The 22,154-nt window shown below is 44.0% G+C and overlaps 7 protein-coding genes across 20 annotated transcripts in view; 4 read left to right on the top strand and 3 right to left on the bottom strand.

Annotated features, from left to right (window-relative positions):
- Positions 1–169: 169 nt before the first annotated feature.
- On the top strand, positions 170–3,155 carry LOC108613064 (uncharacterized). Its single transcript, XM_018006268.2, has 2 exons — positions 170–440; positions 502–3,155. Exons 1-2 carry the CDS (start codon positions 359–361, stop codon positions 1,458–1,460), a joined length of 1,041 nt encoding a protein of 346 aa, XP_017861757.1. The 5' UTR covers positions 170–358; the 3' UTR covers positions 1,461–3,155.
- On the bottom strand, positions 1,421–4,261 carry nbs (nibrin). The gene is made up of 4 exons (XM_018006254.2): positions 4,105–4,261; positions 3,233–4,045; positions 1,642–3,170; positions 1,421–1,578 (listed from the first exon to the last, which is right to left on the bottom strand). The coding sequence occupies exons 1-4, from the start codon at positions 4,130–4,132 to the stop codon at positions 1,498–1,500; spliced, it is 2,451 nt and encodes an 816-aa protein (XP_017861743.1). The 5' UTR covers positions 4,133–4,261; the 3' UTR covers positions 1,421–1,497.
- Positions 4,262–4,263: 2 nt separating this feature from the next.
- On the top strand, positions 4,264–7,505 carry defl (Integrator complex subunit 7). The gene is made up of 2 exons (XM_018006252.2): positions 4,264–5,854; positions 5,915–7,505. Exons 1-2 carry the CDS (start codon positions 4,394–4,396, stop codon positions 7,448–7,450), a joined length of 2,997 nt encoding a protein of 998 aa, XP_017861741.1. The 5' UTR covers positions 4,264–4,393; the 3' UTR covers positions 7,451–7,505.
- A 102-nt stretch (positions 7,506–7,607) lies between these two features.
- Positions 7,608–10,287, top strand: Naa60 (N-alpha-acetyltransferase 60). Of its 2 annotated transcripts, XM_018006272.2 has the most exons (6): positions 7,611–8,126; positions 8,473–8,596; positions 8,652–8,816; positions 8,880–9,100; positions 9,210–9,320; positions 9,415–10,287. In XM_018006272.2, the coding sequence occupies exons 1-6, from the start codon at positions 8,110–8,112 to the stop codon at positions 9,545–9,547; spliced, it is 771 nt and encodes a 256-aa protein (XP_017861761.1). In that variant the 5' UTR covers positions 7,611–8,109; the 3' UTR covers positions 9,548–10,287. The 2 variants fall into 2 exon arrangements, with proteins under 2 accessions (XP_017861760.1, XP_017861761.1); XM_018006271.2 differs by having other exon boundaries at positions 7,608–8,126; positions 8,652–9,100.
- Positions 10,288–10,534: 247 nt separating this feature from the next.
- On the top strand, positions 10,535–11,842 carry ATPsynB (ATP synthase subunit b, mitochondrial). Its single transcript, XM_018006273.2, has 3 exons — positions 10,535–10,695; positions 10,937–11,271; positions 11,330–11,842. The coding sequence occupies exons 1-3, from the start codon at positions 10,668–10,670 to the stop codon at positions 11,702–11,704; spliced, it is 738 nt and encodes a 245-aa protein (XP_017861762.1). The 5' UTR covers positions 10,535–10,667; the 3' UTR covers positions 11,705–11,842.
- Positions 11,661–14,257, bottom strand: LOC108613076 (uncharacterized). The gene is made up of 3 exons (XM_018006281.2): positions 13,883–14,257; positions 13,422–13,828; positions 11,661–12,954 (listed from the first exon to the last, which is right to left on the bottom strand). The coding sequence occupies exons 1-3, from the start codon at positions 14,106–14,108 to the stop codon at positions 11,935–11,937; spliced, it is 1,653 nt and encodes a 550-aa protein (XP_017861770.1). The 5' UTR covers positions 14,109–14,257; the 3' UTR covers positions 11,661–11,934.
- Positions 14,258–14,335: 78 nt separating this feature from the next.
- The window catches only part of LOC108613052 (uncharacterized), a 30,998-nt gene continuing 23,179 nt past the window's right edge, over positions 14,336–22,154 (bottom strand). For 3 of the 13 annotated variants that reach the window (XM_018006236.2, XM_089467864.1, XM_018006242.2), the window contains 6 exons: positions 19,022–19,421; positions 18,860–18,883; positions 18,568–18,735; positions 16,971–17,108; positions 16,805–16,842; positions 14,336–15,547 (listed from right to left, as the gene is read on the bottom strand). In XM_018006236.2, the coding sequence (XP_017861725.2) occupies positions 14,992–15,547; positions 16,805–16,842; positions 16,971–17,108; positions 18,568–18,735; positions 18,860–18,883; positions 19,022–19,421 (1,324 nt within the window). In that variant the 3' untranslated portion in view covers positions 14,336–14,991. Of the gene's footprint in view, positions 15,548–15,673; positions 16,272–16,804; positions 16,843–16,970; positions 17,109–18,567; positions 18,736–18,859; positions 18,884–19,021; positions 19,422–19,488; positions 19,806–22,154 lie in introns of those variants that run through there. The other 10 variants (XM_018006237.2, XM_018006249.2, XM_018006240.2 and 7 more) reach the window with 8 other exon arrangements.

The following is a 22,154-nucleotide window of genomic DNA, read 5'->3' on the forward strand; positions in this document are numbered from 1 at the left end:
TTAAGTGGTACACGCAACAGCTCTCTGCGGTAAATACTCGAGGAAACTGATAGCTGACAGGTGGAGGCAATCATATGGAAAAGATAGAGCTGCCAGACGGTTCTGCTTTTTCAGTGCTGCCAAATCGTAAGCTGTGGAGCCGCCAAAAAACAAGCCTTTCATGCTATTATTGTTATATAAGCTCAAAGTGAAGTTATATTTGATCCCTGTCATTACTCTAAAATAATAATATTGTTGTTATTATTATTAGTATTTTGATTGGTCTAAGATATAAAAAAAATACCAAAAACTAAACTTGCACATCTGGCAGCCTCGACAACAGCTATTGGTAACATACTTGTTTACATTTTGTTCAAGCATGGCGAGTTTACATTTTTGGAACGAATTCGAATTGAAAAAGCCTCCATTAGTCACCTTACAAGTTAAGGAAACAGGATTTGGTACGGTGTACTATATTGTGAAGTTTTAAGATCCTTATATAATGAACCAATCTACACACAGCAAAGAATGTCTATATGGCTATCAACCGTTACCTGCAGCAGCAATCCAGACCAGACTTCGTGGAGTTCAACAATACAGCAGCCTTGATAGGACGCCTGATGGCACGTCGTAAGAATTCTTTTCGCGGGATGCCAGGATTTCGTGCTGTCTGCAAACTAAATGCAGCGCTTTGCCGACTGCTCCGTCTTGATCTACCTCGCGATCTGGAACATTTTCGCGGAGCCTTGCCGGATGCTTGTGATGCGGAGCTTTCTGGCGATATGCCCACCCGAAACAGTTTGCAATTTGTCTTGGTGCGGTTGCTAGCCTTTTATAGTTTGCATGAACGCATTCGTGACTGCTGCCAGGCGGCTATCAAATACTTTGGGCAAATGATTCGCAGCAACTTCTTCATGGAGTTTCTGACCCTGTTAATTGCAGCTGTAGCTAAGATAAATAAGCTGAGCTTCGTGCAAGCCAACAATTGTGCCACATTGTATAACAAGCTGCAACCACAGTGTACCAAATTTCCACAAGTAGAAAAACATAATTTTCTTCCCGAAGACTGTAAATTGCCCACTAAGCTGCAGGTGATTAAGGAAATCCAGACAGCTACACCCGAGGAAGCAAGCCCTGCAGGTGTCCAACTCCTTAAACAGTCACCTTCCCTAATTACGAAAGTGGAAAAGGCCAAGCAACAGCTGAAGGCAGATGTGGGCACTGTAGTTGCACGCGAAACATCAATAGCTCCGACAGAGACAGCTTTTCAGCTGAGTTCGCTGGCCACCGTGGAAGATGTGAAGCACTTCATCGTGCGTGAATCCAAGGCACGCAAAAAGAATCCCGAGAACTGTGTAACGAAACCAATACAAAATCACGAATGGCTGGCGGCTAAAACGCTCTTCGAGCGCAAGCTGCAGGCTAGGGAACAAGCCAAAGCTTTGAATATATTTCGAAAATTTATTGGTAGTAAAATATAACACGAAGAAACGCACAAATCAATAAGTTATTTTGCACTTACAGACTAGAGACCATGCCCTCAGCCAGCTGCATACGCTTGAGTCCCACAGTATGCTGCTGTGCGTGCACATTGCTCTTCTGCAAAGAGAGAAAAATTAGTTAAAAGCAGTCGTTAGTTATTTATTGATTGCCTCTATTTACCTTAACAAACTTTTTAAAGTTCGGGCGACCGCTGTATTTGTTGTCAGTTGTGTTTGCTGCATCAGTCTGGTCTGCGGATCTAACGCTGATGCTCATGTTGCACATGCGCACCTGTATGCTATCCTTTAGGCTGGCCAGCCATTTAATATGATCCAGCTTCTCCTTATCATCCTCGTCGTCCAGCTCTCGCTTGATCTCTGCATCCTCTGCATCCGCATCCATTTGTAACTCTGGTTTCACTTCCGGCTTGACATCCTCATGTAGCCCGCTACATGATAGCCAGCCGCTTACATTTAGTTTACGGGGCTGCTCGCTTGGCTTGCGCACAATGTACTTGGATTTTGGTTTTGATTCATTTACAAATGGTTCTGTGCTAACTGAATCCTCATCATGTTCGCTCGCAGCTTTGCTATGTTCTTGCTGATCACGTCCTTGGAAATTGAACATATTTTCATTATCAGACTCATTGTCTGAGCCGACGCGCGTTTGCTTACGCTTCCTGCCGTCGCCAAACTGGAAAAGGTTTTCATCATCGTCGCTATCACTTTCGCTTATTAGCTTCAGGCACAGACGTTTGCGTTTCTGAGATTCAGGTGGAGCAAAGTTTTGACTTGACGCCTGACTTTGTGACTTTTCCAGAAAATTTCTCACACTAATCGTGCCTCTTTTATTGATCTTTGGGCTAGGCGCAGCTTGTTTCGCCAATATACTCTCGGACGCCGTGCTGGTCTCAGTCGGCTGGATTGGTGCCTGTTCCACAGGTGCTGAGGCCTGGGATTTGAATTGGAAAAGTTCCTCATCGTCTTCACTATCACTCCGAACTATTTGCAATGTAGCCTTTTTTTCAGCCGGCTTCCCACGTGCAGATCTTCTAGGCGAGATCTCCGGTTTCTTTGTCTCCGCTTCGATTTTCTGCAGCGGATGGGCACGAGTTGAACGTCTAGATGGAGTTGTAGCTGATTCTGTTGCATTCTTTTGATTGGTGTCTTCAGGTGGGATACCCACATCACTATTTAAGCTAGGCTCCAACGAAGATTTCGATTTCTTTTTTGATTGGTCGTCATCAGAGGAATCCAAAATACTTTCAATTTTACGCTTCGAATTATTCTCAATTACGGTCATAGCCTTCTTGTTTGGCGCCTCCACCACTTCGACTTGAATGTCCTCATCCGAGGAGGAGTCCAAGTAGATGGCATTATTTCGTTTCTTAGGCATCATCCTGGTTGGTTTTTTGACAGGTTCCGGCTTTGGCTCCGATGACTGCTTTTCACTTCCAGTGCTTAGCGCATATATTTGTGACTTCTGGGATTCGGGGACGAAGAACTCGGATGCTTTGTCTGCGGCTCGTTGTGCTTGACTGCGTTCTGTATTTGGAACCAAGATCGAAGAATCCATAGACTCGGTTGTAGCCAATGAGTTCTCAGTTACTTTGTACGACGGATTACAAAACTTTTCCAAGGAGCAGTGTAAAATGGCTAGGCCGATTTCGTAATCCGGTACAGGTCGGAGTCCAGCTTGTTCCAAAATACCTGGAAGAAAAGATTGACTAGATTATAATACATTTGAATTTATATTTGTCAAGTAAACTTACCTTGTACGCTGAAAATAGTTTCTGTCGCTTGGGATTGAGTAGAGGACACATATTGTATGACTATAACATTTGGTTTAGTTAGAAACGGCTTTCGTACGCCAGAGTTCAGGTCTTTGCATGCGCCGCTTGCCTTCTGAACGACAGTACCGTACATGTCGAGGTGCTTTCGATTCATAAATACAAAGGTTTTTCCAGCAAAGAGTTTGGTGCGTTCAGGACGCCACTTGATGCTGGGCATATCTGCTGGCTGTATGGGCATAAAGTCATCGGGCTTTGGCAAATCATTGGGCACATGAACACGCTTAGCTAACTTCACTAACTCTCGCCAGAAATCAATTCGAACAATGGGTTTATTGTCTAGTAGTGCATGGAGCAGCTTTACTGTGATCGTAACCGTATCCATGGTTAAGTGCGAGCACTCATCCGTCCAAGATGGCACGATAGCCCCATTTAATGATTTTATGAGGTTATTCAGTTCGTGTATCTCAGTGGCGTTCAGCGCGGATGCAGTGGTCAGCAATTTAAGCTGCGACAACTTCCACACATTCTTCAAAGCGCCAAAGCGAATCCTGTCTCCAATGTGAAGTGGAGTTGGCGTCTTTGCACTCATCTTTTTGCTACGCTCAATGTCATTGTTAATGAATGTACCGTACCTGGAGCCTAGATCTTCCACAGTCAGCGATCCGCCATTTGAAGGACAAATCTTTACATGAGTGCGACTTATACTAAGGTCCTCACTCAGAATCACGTCTGTTGACAAGCGACCGATTGTGTAAGTCGCTTTTGATGGAATCAAAAGGATTTTTTCCATATCTGCAATACATCTGTTGTCAATATATAATCGATGAGTGTATTTTTAATAGTCTACAAACCATTTTCTACTTTCGTCAGGACAAACATAATTTCAACAATTTAAACCGGCAACACAATTTCACAAAGACCGCTAACAGAAACATCTGTTGGAATGCTGTTACGTTCGAAGATAACAGAATAATGTTCATGTTCATAATGATAATCAAACCTACTCATGTTAGTGATACGTTTACAGTCGAATGGCAAACCGGTGAACTGCATTAGGTTTCTGTAGTGGATTTGTTTATTGTTTTCATTTGGTGAATCAATACTTTGAAAAGTCAATGTGCATACATAAATAGTTGAGAAATGGCGCATTTAACGGGCACACGTGTAAGCATGTTCAACGAGTCGTTCCTCAACGACAATGAGCACGATTCAAATGCCGTGCTCATGGAGCTGGACAAGGGGCTGCGCAGCGCAAAGCAGGGCATACAATGTGAAGCGATCGTGCGGTTTCCTCGACTTTTTGAGAAATATCCCTTTCCCATTCTTATAAACTCGTCTTTCATCAAATTGGCCGAGTTCTTTGTGAGCGGCTCGAATCTTCTGCGCTTCTGGGTGCTACGCGTGTGCCAGCAGAGTGAGAATCATCTGGACAAGATTCTCAACATTGACAATTTTGTGCGGCGTATTTTTATGGTGATGCACTCAAACGATCCAGTGGCTCGTGCCCTACTCCTTCGCACTCTTGGCGCCGTGTCACGTGTGATACCAGAGAAGCCACAGGTGCACCATGCGATACGTCGGGCGCTCGACAGCCACGACACCGTGGAAGTGGAGGCCGCTATCTATGCGAGCAGCTGTTTCGCCGCCCAATCGAGCTCCTTTGCCATCAGCATGTGCGCAAAGATCTCCGATATGATTGAGTCATTGCAGGTGCCTGTGCCGATGAAGCTGCTGCTTATTCCGGTGCTCCGCCACATGCACCACGATGCGAATACAGCGGCCTTGGTCAGCAAGCTGTGTCTGGAGCTGTTGCCCAAGTACCCCGCCCAGAGCTTTGTGGTGGCCATCATCAATACACTCACTCAATTGTCGGCGCGTACGCTGGTGGGTGTGCCCGGGCAGCTCAACGTGTTGCTCGATTTCATGCAGGATTTGCGCACGCCGGTGCGAATCCAAGTACTTCGGTCCTTCAATGAACTGGCCGACAAGCAGAGCGTCAACGCCTGGCCCAAGCCTGCCATTGGTGCTCTAATCAACAAATTCAATCTCTGCACGAATGGAGCGGAACAGTTTCTCTTCCTCTCAATACTCCTGAAGCTGAGCGAGTGTCCGCTTACCTGCCAGCATTTATTGTGTGAGCATCGTGATGCCTTGCTGCGGCTTTGCAATGAGTGCATCAGCAAATTGGATGATTATACCACAGCCACGCAGGCAATGGCTGTGCTGGCTGCCTTGCTGGCCTTCGGTCTCAAGAAACAGGTGGCACAGGTGGACGACATCCTGGATATGGTAAACCTGCATATGGAGGGTCTGCTCTTCTGTACGGCCCGTCGGGCGGAGTTCAATCGGGATCTGCGCCGTGTGCTGACGTATGGCATACGCATTACCCAAGCCAATGCGGATTTTGGCGCCGACTTCGTCGAGATGGTGACCAATACGCTGGGAGACAATGTAAACTATCCGCCCAATAATTTGCAGCTCATTTGCGAAGCGGCTGTGGGACTGTGTGAGCACTTCCAGCTGCGCAAGTACGCATTCTCTACGGCGGAAGGACTGGAGGATGACGCATCCATGGAAACGAACGAACCTGCACCACCTAAGGTAATCCTCTTTTATATATTAAAGTAATAAATATAAAAATAATATATTTTCGAGTTGCAGCCGAATCCAATGCTCGCCCGCCTGCCGCTTATTCTGTACAAGCTCAACAAACTGGTGGACAGCGAGGAGCAGCCGGAGCAGTTGCTGCGCACAGTGGAAATACTTAGCGCCCTGGTGTGCCAAACGACCATGGGATGCTATCTGCCCCAGGAGGTGATACACTGCTTCGAGAAGTGCATCGATCGCGTCAACTGTTGGACTCTCTATCGCATTGCTCGCACGGCTAGCCGCTATGGGCATCACTACGTGGCGGCGCACATCTACACGAAAGTCTCACAGATTGTGATCAGTGATCACATGCACTACTTCTTGGTCGCACTGGCGCAGATCTCGCAGGCCGAATGCATACTTAACTATGGCCTAGAATATGCCTACATGCGGGACAATTATGCGCCCACGGAAGCCCCGGAGCCACTGCTGCCGTTGATGAGGCGCTTGGAGGCGGCGAGCAATCTATATCAGCAGGCGCTGGCCAGCATGCGTGCCTGCTCCTCGCCCCAACATCCATGTAGCTTCCAACTGGAGTATCTGAAGTTGCGCGCACAGTTCCTCCAGACTCTGCATCTGGCTGTGACGGTGAAGAATGCGCAGGTGATTGTGCCGCCTCCGGCGATTGCAGGTAGCCTGGCCCAGAATTCACGCGATTATTTGCAAAAGTTTGGACACGTTACGAATCAGTTGCGCAAACTGGTCAAGTCGCTGAAGGCTTGCGAGGAGACATATGCGCGCCTCTATAAGTCGTCATTCGATGCGGATAATGTCACGTTGGAGTTTCTTGAGGTCGCCGAATTCCAGTGCGCACTCTTCGCTCATATCATCGAATCAATTTGCTATGCCACGCCGCCGGAACCACCTGTCTTCCTGACCACCGGCAATCATCCGGAGACCCGCTTCTTTGCAGCGAGCTGCCAGCGAATGGAGCAGATGCAGAAGAACCTGCCACAGGAACCGCCCAATGCGAAAACCATTAGCAACAGGCATTTAGACGTAATCATCGCCCTGATTGAAATCATAACGAAGACGCCGCTCTGCTTGCCGCGCTACTTCTTCCAGATACTGCAATCCACACAGATCAAGCTGTCGGTTAGCCCGCAGCCTCGCAGTGCCACAGAGCCGGTCATTGTGCAGTCGGGCAGCAATTTGGTCATCAAGGTGGAGGGCGTGCTGCAACACTTTAGCAAGCAGCAGAAACACTTCCGACGCGTCGACTCAGTGCAACTGAGTCTGACATCCCAGCTGCTGACGCCACGCCCTGGCAACGAGCTGGTTAAGTCACCCAACAACGATACAGTCACGCTCAATCAAATTGTGAAGCCACAACGTGACTTCCTCTCTGGTAGTTTCTTGCTGCCCATCTCCAGTGGCGGCCAATTTCAGGTGACGTTGGAAACATTTGTCGTGGATGAGCATGGCATAACTTGGTGCACGGGTCCGAAGAGCTCAATGGTGGTGCGAGTGCTGGACGATCCAACGAAGCCAGCTACAGCGCCGGTTGCCAGCACTTCTCAAGCCTCGAGCCAGGCTAGGCGCTATTAAAACATATAAATAAAAGATAATTACAATAAAGGCACATTTGAAATATGCATTTGAATTCGGCGGTTCACTTGAACAATCGGGCATTAATGCATTGGGCTCAAGTGGCATCGCGTCGCTGCTTTTGTGTGAATGGCAAAGCAGCTGTTCCACACTAGCAATCGTGCTCTTCACAGTGAACTTTTCACGTTAGTCGTTGTAATAAACAATGTAAAGAAATATCTTAGGAAAATTTGTAGTTTATTTCATGCAAGAAATGCGGGTGTGTATCAACGCTGGTCAGCTAGCTCGCACTAAATGGAGTTTATTGGCAGTAAAGGCAGCAGTTTGTCTTTGATATTTGATACCTCATAAAAGAGCTGCCTGCAGCCAGCTAGCTAGCGAGCGAGCGAGCAAACGAGCAAGTGGGTTTTATGCTGCGATTGTGAATTTTAATTAAAATCAATTAGGCGCTCACACAAAAAGTAACGCACGCAGAGAGAACACACCGTTCAGATTTCAGACTATCATAGCACAAACAGACAGTTGATCAAATTCCGCGCTTAACCTGTGGTGCACACACCACACTCCATGGACATAATTGCTCTAAGTGGAAACAAGAGCAGCGGCATCAACAGCAGCAGCAGCAGCGGCGGTGGCATCAGAGCAACAGCTCCACTAGCATGGCACAATTTACGCTGTGAGTAGACAAGCGAGGCTCTTTCAGCACAGAGTCCACCACGGGGCGAGTGGGCGACGGCGAAGGCGACGGCACCGATAGCGATTGCTGTTGCTGTTGCCGGGGCCTACCTAGGAGGGTGCGTTTATATATCTATTTGTATTGCGTATATGTACGTATAACATATATAGAGACAACTTTGTTAATCTACTTACTGAAGTCGTGCTATACGACGCGCGTAATATTATGCAAGTGAAATGGCAGCCGTCGCCTACTAATACATAATGATCGACACACACACACACTCTCACACATTTTAAATTAATTATTACATATCTTTCGGTTACTGGGTGCCTGCTGCCCTTAGCTACAATAAACACAATGCTCCGCCAAACAACGATATCATTACACGCGTCGACTGCGAGCATGTACCACTGTGCTCGGTCAATGATGTCCAGCTAAGGTTTTTAGTGCCCGATGATTTGACGGAGGTAAGCATGCACACCTGTTAAGGAACATACTCATTCAAATTGTGATCCCTCCAAGGTTCGCACGCTGTGCCAAGAATGGTTTCCAATCGATTATCCACTGTCATGGTACGAGGATATTACCTCAAGCTCGCGCTTCTTTGCGCTAGCGGCTGTTTATAATCTGGCCATAATTGGTTTAATTGTTGCTGAAATCAAACCGTATCGAAATGTTAATAAGGAGGTAATAGCCAATATCAGTGATAGTGATGAGTTTTACACGAGGCTGAGCGGTTTTCCCATGCAGGACAAAGGCATATTGCCGGACTCAATGGGTCGCACCGCTGACGTGGGGTACATATTATCGCTGGGTGTTCATCGCTCGCATCGTCGGAATGGAATCGGTTCGCTGCTACTGGACGCACTGATGAACCATTTGACGACAGTAGAAAGACATGCGGTGAAGGCAATCTTCCTGCACACGCTGACCACAAATCAACCTGCCATATTTTTCTACGAGAAGAGAAGGTAACACACCTCCATTAACCCAGATTGTCCATGTATTGGTTTTGCGTGTCTTTAGCCAATTAATGGTCATTTCTTTTTTTTTTTTTTTTTTTTTTTTTTTTGCTTGCAGATTTACGTTACATTCGTTCCTGCCCTACTATTATAATATACGAGGCAAGGGCAAGGACGGCTTTACGTACGTGACCTACATAAATGGCGGTCATCCACCTTGGACATTATTATATCCTTTTATCAAATTCCTCTACTGTATTATAGCTTTTATATTCTTGTTCACTGTTTCTTTACACTTTTGGTTATCTTAACTCCTGCCACACAGATCACTTCAAGCACTACGCTTCCAAGCTTCGTCACACTGGTAGCCTTTGCGTGTGGATGGCATCCCGCGTGCAGCAAATGGTACGTTGGTTCTACCACAAGCTGCTAACACGCTTCAATGTTATTGAATGAGCCAAACGGACTGCAACCACTACCCCAATCATTCTTCCGGCACTCGAGAGAACTGTGTATGATAAGTGTGCTCTCACCTATGCATGTAACGTCTGTCTAGTATCTGAAGCATCGTCCTGTTAATACCGTACGCAACATTCACTTCTAATGTTAGGCGAGCCAATTCATTTCGTTTTATATATACAAATCAAGGAACAAACTATGTTGAAAGTTGTATAAAGCTCTTATATACGTGTATAATAACGTTTTTAAATATGTATATGTTCACCGCTGTAAATAGTCGTATCATCTTTTATTTCAAATGCTGTACAAAATACCTATAGCGCAAGTGATTTCATACCTTCTTCTATATATCTATATTATTTTTTTAATTTAATCTATTTAATGTTCTTTGTAGGTTTATATCTTCTACGCACAAGACAGTCATTTTAGTTAGTTTAGCAAAAAAGATAAAAGGCAAACACAAAACGAAAATACAAAGATGCTCATGTTTTAACGCTTTATTTATAAAAGTGCACACAAATAGCTTTGAGAACTGAATAACGAAACGAATAATATATGCATAAATCCTACAAGCTTATTTTTATATTTTTTAAAATATGTTTTCTTTATAGTATTTTGTAAAAGTATTTTAACGCAAAATGTTTCGCAGTCGATTCATGTTATATTAGACGCAATTTACTTAGCGAATTGTCATATTTTTAAATAAAACAACTTGTAAAGTTACACAGATAAGCAAATGATTGTGTCATATTTTCTTCAGGAATTTTTAGGATTAGATAGTATTGATAAGTTTCGGTGAACTACATAATTCGCCTCAAATTAGTCACCTGTTATCTTGATATAAATGACAAGGGCGCGAGAAATTTAAAAAATGGTGTACTTAAAAATATCAAAAAAGTAAACCCAAAAATACCATGCAACAAGTGAGTACTAAATTTGGTATTTGTTGGCTTTCGCATCTGGCAACGTTATACAGATGATTATAAATGTTATCGGCTGTTGTTTGTAATCGATATATGCGATAGTTTTCGGTTCGTGTTTTATTGTGAACTTCAGAGTAGGTGAGCACCCGAACGTCAATTCAGTAGCATAAATTGGTTGAAACATTATTACAAAAATGTTCTCAAGAGCCGCACTCCTTACAGGTAAGCACAGAAATTGCAAAAGAATTGAATTCAAGTGTATAAATTGTGGCTTATTTTCACAAATCGTTTGTCAATATATCCAAGCGACGACCGTGAAAATTGTTACGGCACCGCGAATTCTGCCATCGTGGTTTATGTAATCACGGGCACAATTCGCACAAGGAATGTCAAAATTGATTTTTTTGGCAAGTGATCAAATGCAAACTGTTACTAATCCTGTTTCGCTTTTTTTTTTTTATAGCCCAGCGCCCATTGACTTTGGTAGCTAGCCGTACGGCAGCTGCTGCCGCTGCTCAGCCAGCGGGCGGAGCTGTTGAGCGCCGTCAGCGTCCCGAACATCCCGGCAAGGTGCGTTTGGGCTTTATTCCAGAGGAATGGTTCCAGTTCTTTTATAACAAGACTGGTGTCACCGGCCCCTACACATTTGGCGTGGGTTTGATCACCTATCTCTGCTCCAAGGAAATCTACGTCATGGAGCACGAATACTACAGCGGTCTGTCGCTTGGTATCATGGCTATTATTGCTGTAAAGAAACTGGGTCCCCTTATCGCCAAATGGGCTGATGGTGAAATCGACGTAAGTTTGTGTCAACCTGATATTGAGTGGAATATATAATAAATATCTTTTTCTGTAGAAAATTGAAGCCGAATGGAAGGAGGGTCGTGAGGCTGAGCTCAAGGTTCTCGCCGATGCCATTGAAGCCGAGAAGAAGGAGCAATGGCGCGCTGATGGTGCCCTCTTGTTGATGGAAGCCAAGAAGGAGAACATTGCCCTCCAGCTTGAGGCTGCATTCCGTGAACGTACCATGAACGTCTACTCTGAGGTCAAGCGCCGCTTGGATTACCAGGTTGAGTGCCGTCATGTTGAGCGTCGTCTCAGCCAGAAGCATATGGTCAACTGGATTGTGTCCAGCGTGCTGTCCAGCATCTCGCCCCAGCAGGAGAAGGAGACGCTGAACAAGTGCATTGGTGACTTGACTGCTTTGGCTCTCCGTGTCAAGAGCGCCTAAACGACTCGACTTTTAGTTTGTTAATTTGTAAAATTATACAGAAATGCGAGACGCAGCAACACAAATCGGAAATGTACCACAAAATGTAGAAAACATTGAATACAATATCTGTCTTGGAATGAAATGCTGCTTCACCAACTGGCTGTGTTTTGCCTTCAAGGGGTGTCATCGAGGAGCATCGAAGTACATTTATTGCAGATCATCTTAAAAATTACACAAACACACACTTATCAGTCTTCATCTGATCTAACATCTAATTCGCGTTCGTCTTTCAGTCGCTCCTCAAACTCATTCACCAAATCTTGATGGCGATCCTCCTGCAGTGTCTGCACACAGTATTCAAATGCCGTGAACACGCAGAGGGGCTTCTCGCCGTCGTAGAAGCCGGTGTCCTGCCGCAGATAGCTCACATGATTGGAAAGCAGCCAACGTTCCAGCTGTGTGAAACAGGCGCACTGCCAGGGATTGCCCTCAATGGTCATACGCTTCAGATTGCCGAGCGTGCCATTCAGATCCGGTAGAAAGGTTAGCTTGTTGTTGTCGATGAGCAAATCCGAGAGGCTGCTGAAGCTTTCCAGCACCAATGAGCTAATGTGGGTCAGCTCGTTGTGTCCCAAGTGCAGTTTCTGCAGACGCCGCATCGGGGCAAACATGCGCACATCCAGGCTGGAAAGCTCGTTGTTGCCGAGCGACAGATACTCCACAAAGGGCAGCGAGGAGAAGGACAGCGCATGCAAACGCTTCAAGTTGTTGGCATTCAGATTCAGTTTACGCATGCGCTGCAGAGTTCGATTGCCGAATGCCTGCTCGTGCAGGTACTCAATGTTGTTGTGCGACAGGTCCAGCGTGTCCAGATCCTCGAGTGCTGCAAAGGTGTGCGCCTTGATCTCTATAATATCGTTGGACTGCAAATACAGCTTGCGCAACGAGCTCAGACCCGCAAACTGTCCGGCGTTCAGGCTGACAATGCTATTGTGTGATATGTCCAGCACCTGAAGTCTGCCCAGCGATCGGAACTGGTTGTCAAAGAGCAGCCGAATGTTGTTGTTGGATAAATTGAATTTCTGCAGCGCAATCACGCCAGAGCCAAAGATCTGTGGGCGCAATGCATCCAGTTCATTGTGCGAAAGATTTAGGACGCGCAGCTTAGCCAAGGGCTGAAAGGTGTCCTTGCCTATGGTCCGTAGAGCATTCTGCGCCAGCTGCAGCTCGAGCAATCCAGCTAATCCTCTGAAGCTAGTCGCATCTAGCTGTAAGCATTAGAAAGTCGTTTAGGAAATTGAGCTTTACTGAGCAAATTCGCTAGCTGATTAGCTAACTGATTTTTAATTATTACTTGTATTCTATGATCTAAGCAAATGAATCGCTAAGTAATTGTCTAATATTGCATAAAGCAACTGGTTAACATTTATGCCATTTATATACATATATTACACTATTTTAACCCATTGTTACTATAATGCTAAATCAAAGCTGAATAGGCTTGGTTCATCATAAACTGAATCGATAGCCATATTTAGTTTTGAATTGGCGCTCTTCTCTTACGGAATAAGATTAAGAAAAATCGTGTGTAATAGAAAATGAATATATATACTATATATGTATGTAGACTAGATTACAATCTACGTCCGCTCAGCTCAATTCATAATTTAAGTCGTATAGGCAAAGCAGAAGTCGCAGTTGCCTCGGCAGATTTTATTCTCTCTTGCTTACTCACCTGGCTCAGCCGGTTATCGTTCAGGTTGAGCTGCTGCAGCTGAGGACAAAGAGCGAAGCTGAAGCTTGTCAATTGATTGTGGCTGAGCTGCAGTTGCTGCAGCAGCGGCATGTGTGGCAGCTCGAGCTGCTGCAGCGAATTGTGTGAGAAATTTGCATAAATCAATTTGCGTAGGTTGCCGAAGAGTTCCTTTGTCAGGCTGGGCAGCTCATTGTGGCTGGCGTCGAGCAGCTGCAGCGATGAGTTGGCAGCAAAGTGCGCGGCCAAAAGCTCCTCCAGAGCGCAGCCGCTGATATTCAGCTGCTCCAGATGGGGCAGCCAGGAGAAGCCACGTCGCTCCAGCAGCAGTTGTGGCACATGCGACAGATCCAAGTCCAACAGCCCAGAGAGACTTAGCCCGCTGGCAGCTACAAAACAGATTGAGCTGAGCTGCAGTTGTGGTAACTACGAACCTGACTCACCTATGCCCATGCTCAGCTCAGTGTGCTCATTTCTAATGCTCAGCCTGTGCAGGTTGCCTTTGGGAAAGTCCCTAACGTTCTTCAGCTCCTTCAGGCTGCTCAACTCACGACACTCGAAGCTGCGCCAGCCTTGAGCCTCGCATATCTGACTCAGCACCTGGGAAAGGCCGCAGCACAGCAGCCAGAGGACTGGACCTAGGCGCAAAGGTTGCGCATTCAACAACATTCCAGATCGAATTCTCAACAGTGACTAACACGCAGCCGTTGATAAGAACTAACAAGGCTAAAGCAAGTTTTGCTGGCAACAGAAGCAGAAGCGGCAGCAGCAGCTGATCCGGTTCTGTAGGTGACTGAAGAGCTGCTTCACAGACGAGTGGCAATTGGAGTGATGGCTCTCAATAAACCAAATGCTCACCTGAGAAATTCCCGCTAAAGGAAGGATGACACACCCAATTCTATAGATAAATAGCATCTGGCTAGAACTCTATTTAATAAGCTTAGCATTGTTTACAATTGGATTTTAGTATTCATATGGTAAATATTTTGGATAATTACGATTATTGTGCTCTTTAAGTAGAATATATATATGTAGTATATGTAGCTATAATATTTGTAGCATCAAGTGGTTCGTATACTATAATACAGTTAAATAAACCACAAAGGAAATAATTACAGAATGTACTAAAGCTTAGACTACAAATTAAATAACATAATTAACAATTAATTAAGTAATTAAGAACTAGACAGAGCAGAAATTTCCATTCATATTATTTTTTCTTTTTATATATATAATTTATAAACTTGTTGCATATATTTATTTTGTACACAAAGATAAATGTAGGCAATTTTCTTATCAACTAGAGTATTATATATGTAAATTTAATTGAATCTTTAAGTTGTATTTCTTTTACTGGTTTGGTAAGACTGCAAAACAATATATATTTGTGTGTATATATGATATATATTTTTTAAAATATATATTAAACTGTTCTCTAATCATATTTGAATGAATTTGTAGCTTAAGCGCCTTTTGACACTTGTGCGTTTTATATAATCCTCCTCATTTAGCTTTGTGGAGTATCGGCTGCTTGCAGTGTAGGGTATCTAAATCAGACTATAGTTACGGTTGGGTTTGTCATCTTGTTGCTGTTGTACAACGGCTGATAATGGGCGCCCGGCAACGCGCTCTTCGCTCCGCTCTGGCAGCCATTCAGAAAGTGCGCCTTGACGCCATTTTGTTGTTGTGATGGCGGCGTCGTCGTCGTCGCCGCCGCCTTGTGACAGCCGCCATTTTGTTGCGGCAAGGGCTCACCAATCAGTGTTATACGCACCGGCTTATGGGCCACTGCAGGCGCAACTGTCTCTGCTCCATCCCAGCCGATGGAGGCGCGACGTGGATAAGCCGCGGCGGCCAGCTGCTGATTGTAGTTGGTCAATGTGGTGGAAATAATCGTATGACGTCGTGTCTGGCTAAGAGAACGGCAATTGTTGTTGTTGTTATTGTTGTTGTTGTTTTGATTGGTGCATGATTGTGCCTGCTGTTGCTGCTGTGGCTGTGGCTGTGGCTGGTGACGAATTATCGTGGTGGCTGCCAGCGTGGAGTCGTTGCAATGCAAGTGGAGCGTCGGAAAGTGCGTGGTATAACTCGTATATTCAGGCTTACTTCTGTGAACGGTAGAGATAAGGCAAAGATTAGTCAGTTACTGATTTGTTAAGCATACTTTGAGTCAGACAACTACTTTGTTAATTGATAGTTTACAGCTTTACCTGGGAAGTCTAATTAATTGCCGCATGCAATTGAAATTGTTCACAAACAGTGTTAAGTGTCAGGCAACAAATTTATATAAAGGCTTACGGCTAACAGTACTTAGAGCTAGTTTAATTTTGATTTAAAATTAAAGTTAGTTTAACCAGCAAACAAAAGTTTAAACGGCGGCTCGAACTTTGTATTATTTTGGTAGTTTTTTAGTATTTTTAAATGTACATTCTTAAATTTTGGTATGTCAAATGCGAGGCAAAGGTTCAAACTTAAAAAAGAATCTCGAATCTAAAATGTAAAATAAAGTTATGCGAATATTAGGGCTAGGAACTCCATTCGAAAAGCTCGAATGCCGTTTTGGTATTTGTTTAGTATCAAATATAGTTAAAGCTAATCATACACTAGTCTACAAGTAATCGAATTCAGTTTTAGTATTTAGTTTAGTATTAAATACAGTTAAAGCTCTGCTTAGTTACTCGCTACGCGCGAGTCCTTATTCAGGTGCAGGTATTACAGTTATCAAGACAGTTATAGCTTAGGTGTAGTATACATAGTAGATTGATTGCGCAGAGCACTATAATGGCTAAAATGAAATCACAAAATAGTACCTGTTGCTCCCCAAACTGCAGTCTATATGCATATGGATACACATATAGATGGATAGATAGATAGAGGCAGCATAGTGGGATGATATAGGTATATATATATAGATACGTATATAGATATGTATATATGCATATTAAGAGTGGTTAATCAGATGTATTAGGTAGTTTGCGAATAGTTAGATAATGGGCACAAGCTACAAAAATTAAGTGAGTGCAACAGCAACTGTTGCTGCTGCTGCTGTTGCTGTTGTTGCTGTTGGCTGCTACTTGTTGCAAGCTGGCCAAATTGGGCCGCTGCCATTACAATTTGTGGCCATTAGCGTCAAGAGGCAGCAACTGATTTGCATGTTGCCGCAAGCCGAAAAACTCAGCGTTGCATGAAAAGCAGCTGACAGCCGCAAGCAGCAGCAGCAGCAGCAGCAGCAGCAGCCGCAGCAATTTGTTTTAGTTTAGTTGCAACAAAATACGAGGTACAAAATAAAAGTAATTTAAAATGTAAAATTTGAAAATGAAGAAAATTTTCAGAATAAATCAAATCGCTGATGAACGTTTGCCTACCTGGACAAACCCTCCGCACCAATGGCAAGTGGACGTGTCTGTGAAAGTGGAATTGGAAATGAATTCAATAGCGTTCGGTTAGTCAATGTTGTGCATACACACACACACACACACAAAGAAAGAGAGAGAGAGAGAGATATGATCGAGGTGGAACTGATGCACTTACCCGCTCCGTTTGGGTGGCCATGCTAATGCGTTCCTTGTTGGCCTGGTCTCCCTCTGTGGCCTGTCGCTTCTCCGCCTCCAGCTGCTCGATGAGATCTCGCTGCAGGCGTATGGTGCGATCACGATCATCCACTTGACCCTGTTTAAAGACACACACACACACACGCACACACAGAAGTATGTGTGTTGTGGCAATTGTTAGTTTTGTGCTTGAGCTCAAGCAAAGGCCACTAAATTAGATATTCATGTTCACAAACTAAGCCAGAGAGTGTGTGTTTCTTTCAAGACATTCACAAAAAAGAGTTGCATAAATACGGAGTATACACTATATCCATCAACGTACACAGCCAAGCTCCAAATTCCGAACCAAAAAACGTTTTTTTTTTTGTTTTGTATTCAAAATTGCTAAATTGCATACTGTTCCAATTGCCAAGCATTCCAGCCAAGTTTTTTATTTCGCTTTGGAATTTATTGCCCAGTTAAGTTAACTTTTATGTTCAGCTAAGCTCAAAATAAAACATAATTATACAGGTTTGCAATTGATAATTGGACTCAAGTTTTCAAAAGCTGTTTCTAGTTACAATTGTGTTTCGAATTCCAGTGGACCGCTTTTGTATGGTATGGAATCTTTTGAAATGGAAAATGGAATCTTTTGGGATGTAATATATGATACCATCTTGAAATTTAAGTCTGATATGTTTTTATTGCTTCTTTTCTGTTCATATGAGGCTTCTATAGATCCAGTATATAACTAATTCAGCTGCAGCATTCCAGTCTTTTTAGATAGCTCTAATTATAATTTCTACTTCATTTTCATTTTGTTTCAGCCGATTGCTTATCGGATTTTACTATAAAGAATTGTTATTCCTTTAAACTTTCATTTCGGATTTCATATAAATAAACCCATAAGCATTTAGTGAATATTTTGGCTTCATTCTCAATTCATTTCAAAAAATATTATCTTAGTTTTTGCTATATAAGAAATCGACTTTATCTCAACAATTTTAAATTTCCAAATGGTTAATTTTAAGTGCTCCCTAGAAACAGCTTCTTTTCTTTATATAAATTTTCCGAAATTCGGAATTTAGAGCAAGGCAAATAGACAACAGAAGAACAGCTAAGAATGCGTATTTTTGTTTCAGTATAATTGAACTATCTAGATGTAGCTAGTTTTTAGAGTAAGTGTAAGAGTTGGAGTAAAAGTAAGAGTATTTGAGAGTGCGTATTTGAATTTAGTACTCATAGCAAATATACAAGATATATATATGTATTGGTATATAAGATTTGTGGATTATAGATAAATATTTATAGTAAGCATTAAGTTTGTATGTTTTCTTTTTTTTGTCTTCTTTTGTATGTGACATGCCAGAGTGGAAACATTTATATAAAAATTAAACAACAGCAATTTGATACTATATTGAGTTAAGAGAGAACGCATTTAAATTGGATTTATCCTGTTCAGTGACTGCTTCGTATATATGTACTTAGATAGTTGATAAGTTGATAAGAAAGCAAATAGGTGAGCTTTGGATACTCTCAGACTGAGTTGGTTTTTGTTGTGGTACGAGCAAACGAAAGGCAAAAGAACGTGCAAATACCTGAAGGTAAACCACCTGTCTACGTAGATCCGATAGCTCCTGCAGTGGGTCCTCCGTGGTGGACGAGGTGAGGCTGGCCAGGTCGATGTCATTCAGCTGCTTGCTATCCAGCCCACAGGCGGCAAACAGTTGCACATTGTCATTCTCGAATGGGTTTAGCGTCTCCGTCTGTGGGGCAGAGTAGAGAGAGAATTGGGGAAATGAATAAGCAAGCATTTTCAATGCAAAGTTAATGAGCTAAGGAAATTGATGTGGAAAATTAAAAATAAAGAAAATGAAAATGAAAACCTACCCGCTTGCAGTCAGATTCAGCATCCTGTGCAGGTGCCAGAGTGTTTGTAGGTGTGTGTGTGGATGTTTGATGAGTGTGAGTGTGTGTGCGTGTGCAAAAGAAAATTGAAAATGGAAATGGAAAATGAAAATGAATGCAAGCGACAGCGACTGAGTCACCCACCTCCTGAAGTATGCGACGTAGGCGCAGCAGCTGCTTCTTGAACTGCAGCACATCCTGAATCATGGCATTCCTGAAGGATTTGTCATACAACATCAGATCGTCCGATGAGCTGTGCAGCTCCGCGTTGCCCGCCAGACCACCTGCTGCACGTCTCGAGCCGGAGGCAGAATTTCCACCCAGCTGGTGGTGGTGGTGGTGCTGCTGCTGCTGTTGCTGGCGTCGCTGCAAGCTGGACGTGGAAGAGGTGGTGGAGGCGCGCGAGGCGGCGGTGCTGCGTTTCCGACTGGAGGCGCCGCTGTGCGTGGAGCGCAAACTGTTGTCCGAGTCGTTGCCGGTCAGCTGCTGATCCTGCAGCCTGGAGCGGTTCAGCAGGCGCGTGGCACGAGCAGGCAGCTTGGCGCTGTCGAAGGAGAAGCAAATGGAGCAAGGATTAGCCAAAGCTGTGAAGAGGAGCAACTAAACGGAACCTGAGATATGTGGCATTGGCAGTGGGTGCACTGCTGGGCAGGAAGTGGAATTGCGGGCTGTGGCTGTGGCTGTGGCTGTGGCTGTGGCTGTGGGTGTGGGTGTGGTGCTTGATGCCCAGGGGCGAACTGTTGCGCTGCAGGCTGGACTGCAGGAATCGATTCTCCGAGGTCTTCAGGTCCGTGCGCACCCTACGCACGCCGCTGGGCGAGGATGTGGCTGCACCGCTGGACATACTGATGCGACTGGCCGCATCGATGTTTCGACTTTTCGCATTTGTTGTTGTCAGGACGACGATGACGATGACACAATCGGGACATGCGCAGTGCAACACGAACAGCTGAGAGCGGAGAGTTCAACGGTGTGGAGAGTGGGGGATGACGGATGGCGGACGGAGTGTGGAGAGTGGAGAGTGGAGAATAGGCTGTTCCTTAAGGCAACCACATCGTTGCTCATATCAATTATTTCGCTTTAATTAAAAGCAAACGCAATGAAAGTGAAATGGCATTCATTGATTGCAGCGGCTGATGGCGGCAGTTGGGTTAGGAGGCGTGGCACGCAGGGAGCTGGTGCGGGCATCAATGGGCAATTAAGTGCGCCAGCCACATGCTGGGAAGCTGCTGCTGCTGCTGCTCTGCCAGCCAAAATAAGTTACGTGGAGCTGGAAATATGTGGCGGCTGCTGCTGTTGCTGGTGAAAGTCAACTGTTGCGTGTTGCAGCTGGCATTTAGGGTAGAGGAGGGGGAGGAGGCGGGCGGCGGCGTTGGCGTAGACAAGTCTTACACATGCGCGCTTGTTAAACATTTCACGGCATAATTTATACAAGCGATTCAATACAAAACAAATGCCAATAAATACTCAATGAAAAGCAGCTCACATTTGTTGGTCAGGGGCAGGGGGGCAGAGCGAAAGGAAGAGACAGAGGGAGCCCCAAAAATGTGTTTAAGCTCGATAAATCTACACTTGAGGCATAATTTTAATGCTCTTGTAATTTTGAATTCACAACTAACTAACGCCACTCAGATGGCCAATTGGCACGACAGAAATATATATACAAACATATACATATATACACACATCAATATATATGTTTGTATATATACCATATCGCAGCGAGCCATAAAACAAATTGTTTGCATTTTTATTTGACTTTCACAGCGCGCAAAGCGAACTTAATTATTTTGAATGCAAAAAACAAAACAAATGGCAAAAGTGCTACGTAATTGTCCAAGAAAATGGGAACAAAATTCACTTAAAGTTGGCAGAAAAAAACCTACAATAACAACAAAACTTAAAAAAAAAAAAACTTAGCAAAGCGAAAAACATTTTAGTTAATCTTCATCAAACATTTGACTTAATGGTTTTTCCATTTTCAGCTGAAGCTGAGTTTTGACTTGGCATTTTGCCAAAAAGTAGAAGAAGAAGAAGAAGAAGCTAAATTGTGGTAAACATACTTTCAGGTTTATGATCCCTTTAATTTGAATATGATGACCTTCTAATGTCGAAAAGAAGAACTGAAGAAATCCGAAAGCAGGTCAAGAAGAGAAAGAGAAACCAAAGACAATTTGAGAAGGATCAATTAGCGGAGAGCAGAGCTTAAGAACATATATATAGAGTATATAAGTATGTCTACAAGTAGGGTATATGCTTATGGGGTCTTATAAGAATTTCTTATACTTATTTCCTGCAAGAATTTCTTCTACGTATTTCCTTTAAGTCTTCACGTCACTTCCCTTTACTTCACTGCACTACACCGACCTCCACTAGGGCTGAGCGACTGAAGAAATGCTGTGGCTGCTGCCCTTTATATAGGGCGTCTTTCACTCAACCACCGAGGCGCTCTCAAATGTTGTGCCCGATGCCAGTCGTTGCAGTCGAGCCTTAAGTGACCAATGGGAGCACTCAAGCATTCTAGCTTCGTATTACTCAAACATAAATACCGAACGAGTACTCCTGCATACACATAGACAACTGCAATGATCTACTGTGGTGCTTTGTCGTCCCTTGCTCTTTTTAGGCAGACAGACTGAGAGGCAGAGAGAGAGAGACAGATATACAGACAGTATATCTATGCTTGCTCAAGAATGTATATGCTTGACAAGCCTAAATGCTGATATGATCAATAGCTTATGTGCATTAATATGGTAGACCCCATATATATATTCTTGATCAGGGCGACTAGCTGAGTCGATTTAGCTCTGTCTATGTGTCGTTGCTCCCTCTACTTTGTTATCCTTCCCTTCTTCTCAAACTCTTTCTCTCTCCCTCTCTCTCTCTCTCCTATGTCTCTTCTCTCTCTCAATTTCTCTCTCTCTCTCTTTCTCTTCTCTCCCTCTCTCTCTCTCCATCTATTTATTATCTACCTGTTTTTCTCCCCCTTATTCTACTTTTCCCCTTTGTTTGCCACCCACTCGCTTCTCCCTTTCCTAGGCACTCTCTCCATTTCTATTCGTATCTCTTTAATAATATGAAATGTTATTTCCCTCTGCTACAGGTAGTATATTTGCATACATATTGCTGCCGTTGGCGCAGACCCACATTTAGTCTAGGTAGCTTTCATACATATGCAAATCTCAAAGAGAAGTCAATACAAACATTCATAATTTCGCACGCTAACTGGATCGTCTTGTGGGTAGCATATACATAGTATATAGTCTGAAGTCTGTAT

This window comes from Drosophila arizonae, chromosome 4, assembly GCF_054131065.1.
Source record: "Drosophila arizonae isolate 15081-1271.41 chromosome 4, UAZ_ARI_1.0, whole genome shotgun sequence".
Taxonomy (NCBI): Eukaryota; Metazoa; Arthropoda; class Insecta; order Diptera; family Drosophilidae; genus Drosophila; species Drosophila arizonae.

Coding starts and splice junctions, on each gene's coding strand:
- LOC108613064 (XM_018006268.2), top strand. CDS start 359: ATGGCGAGTTTACATTTTTGGAACGAATTCGAATTGAAAAAGCCTCCA. Junction 441..501: donor AGTTAAGGAAACAGGATTTG/GTACGGTGTACT, acceptor ATCTACACACAG/CAAAGAATGTCTATATGGCT.
- nbs (XM_018006254.2), bottom strand. CDS start 4,132: ATGTTTGTCCTGACGAAAGTAGAAAATG. Junction 4,046..4,104: donor CCTGACGAAAGTAGAAAATG/GTTTGTAGACTA, acceptor GATGTATTGCAG/ATATGGAAAAAATCCTTTTG. Junction 1,579..1,641: donor ACTTTAAAAAGTTTGTTAAG/GTAAATAGAGGC, acceptor CTCTCTTTGCAG/AAGAGCAATGTGCACGCACA.
- defl (XM_018006252.2), top strand. CDS start 4,394: ATGGCGCATTTAACGGGCACACGTGTAAGCATGTTCAACGAGTCGTTC. Junction 5,855..5,914: donor ACGAACCTGCACCACCTAAG/GTAATCCTCTTT, acceptor TTCGAGTTGCAG/CCGAATCCAATGCTCGCCCG.
- Naa60 (XM_018006271.2), top strand. Junction 9,101..9,209: donor TTTTTCTACGAGAAGAGAAG/GTAACACACCTC, acceptor TTTTGCTTGCAG/ATTTACGTTACATTCGTTCC. Junction 9,321..9,414: donor CATCCACCTTGGACATTATT/ATATCCTTTTAT, acceptor CTCCTGCCACAC/AGATCACTTCAAGCACTACG.
- ATPsynB (XM_018006273.2), top strand. CDS start 10,668: ATGTTCTCAAGAGCCGCACTCCTTACAG. Junction 10,696..10,936: donor AAGAGCCGCACTCCTTACAG/GTAAGCACAGAA, acceptor TTTTTTTTATAG/CCCAGCGCCCATTGACTTTG. Junction 11,272..11,329: donor GGGCTGATGGTGAAATCGAC/GTAAGTTTGTGT, acceptor CTTTTTCTGTAG/AAAATTGAAGCCGAATGGAA.
- LOC108613076 (XM_018006281.2), bottom strand. CDS start 14,108: ATGTTGTTGAATGCGCAACCTTTGCGCCTAGGTCCAGTCCTCTGGCTG. Junction 13,829..13,882: donor TGAGCTGAGCATGGGCATAG/GTGAGTCAGGTT, acceptor TCTGTTTTGTAG/CTGCCAGCGGGCTAAGTCTC. Junction 12,955..13,421: donor ACGATAACCGGCTGAGCCAG/GTGAGTAAGCAA, acceptor TAATGCTTACAG/CTAGATGCGACTAGCTTCAG.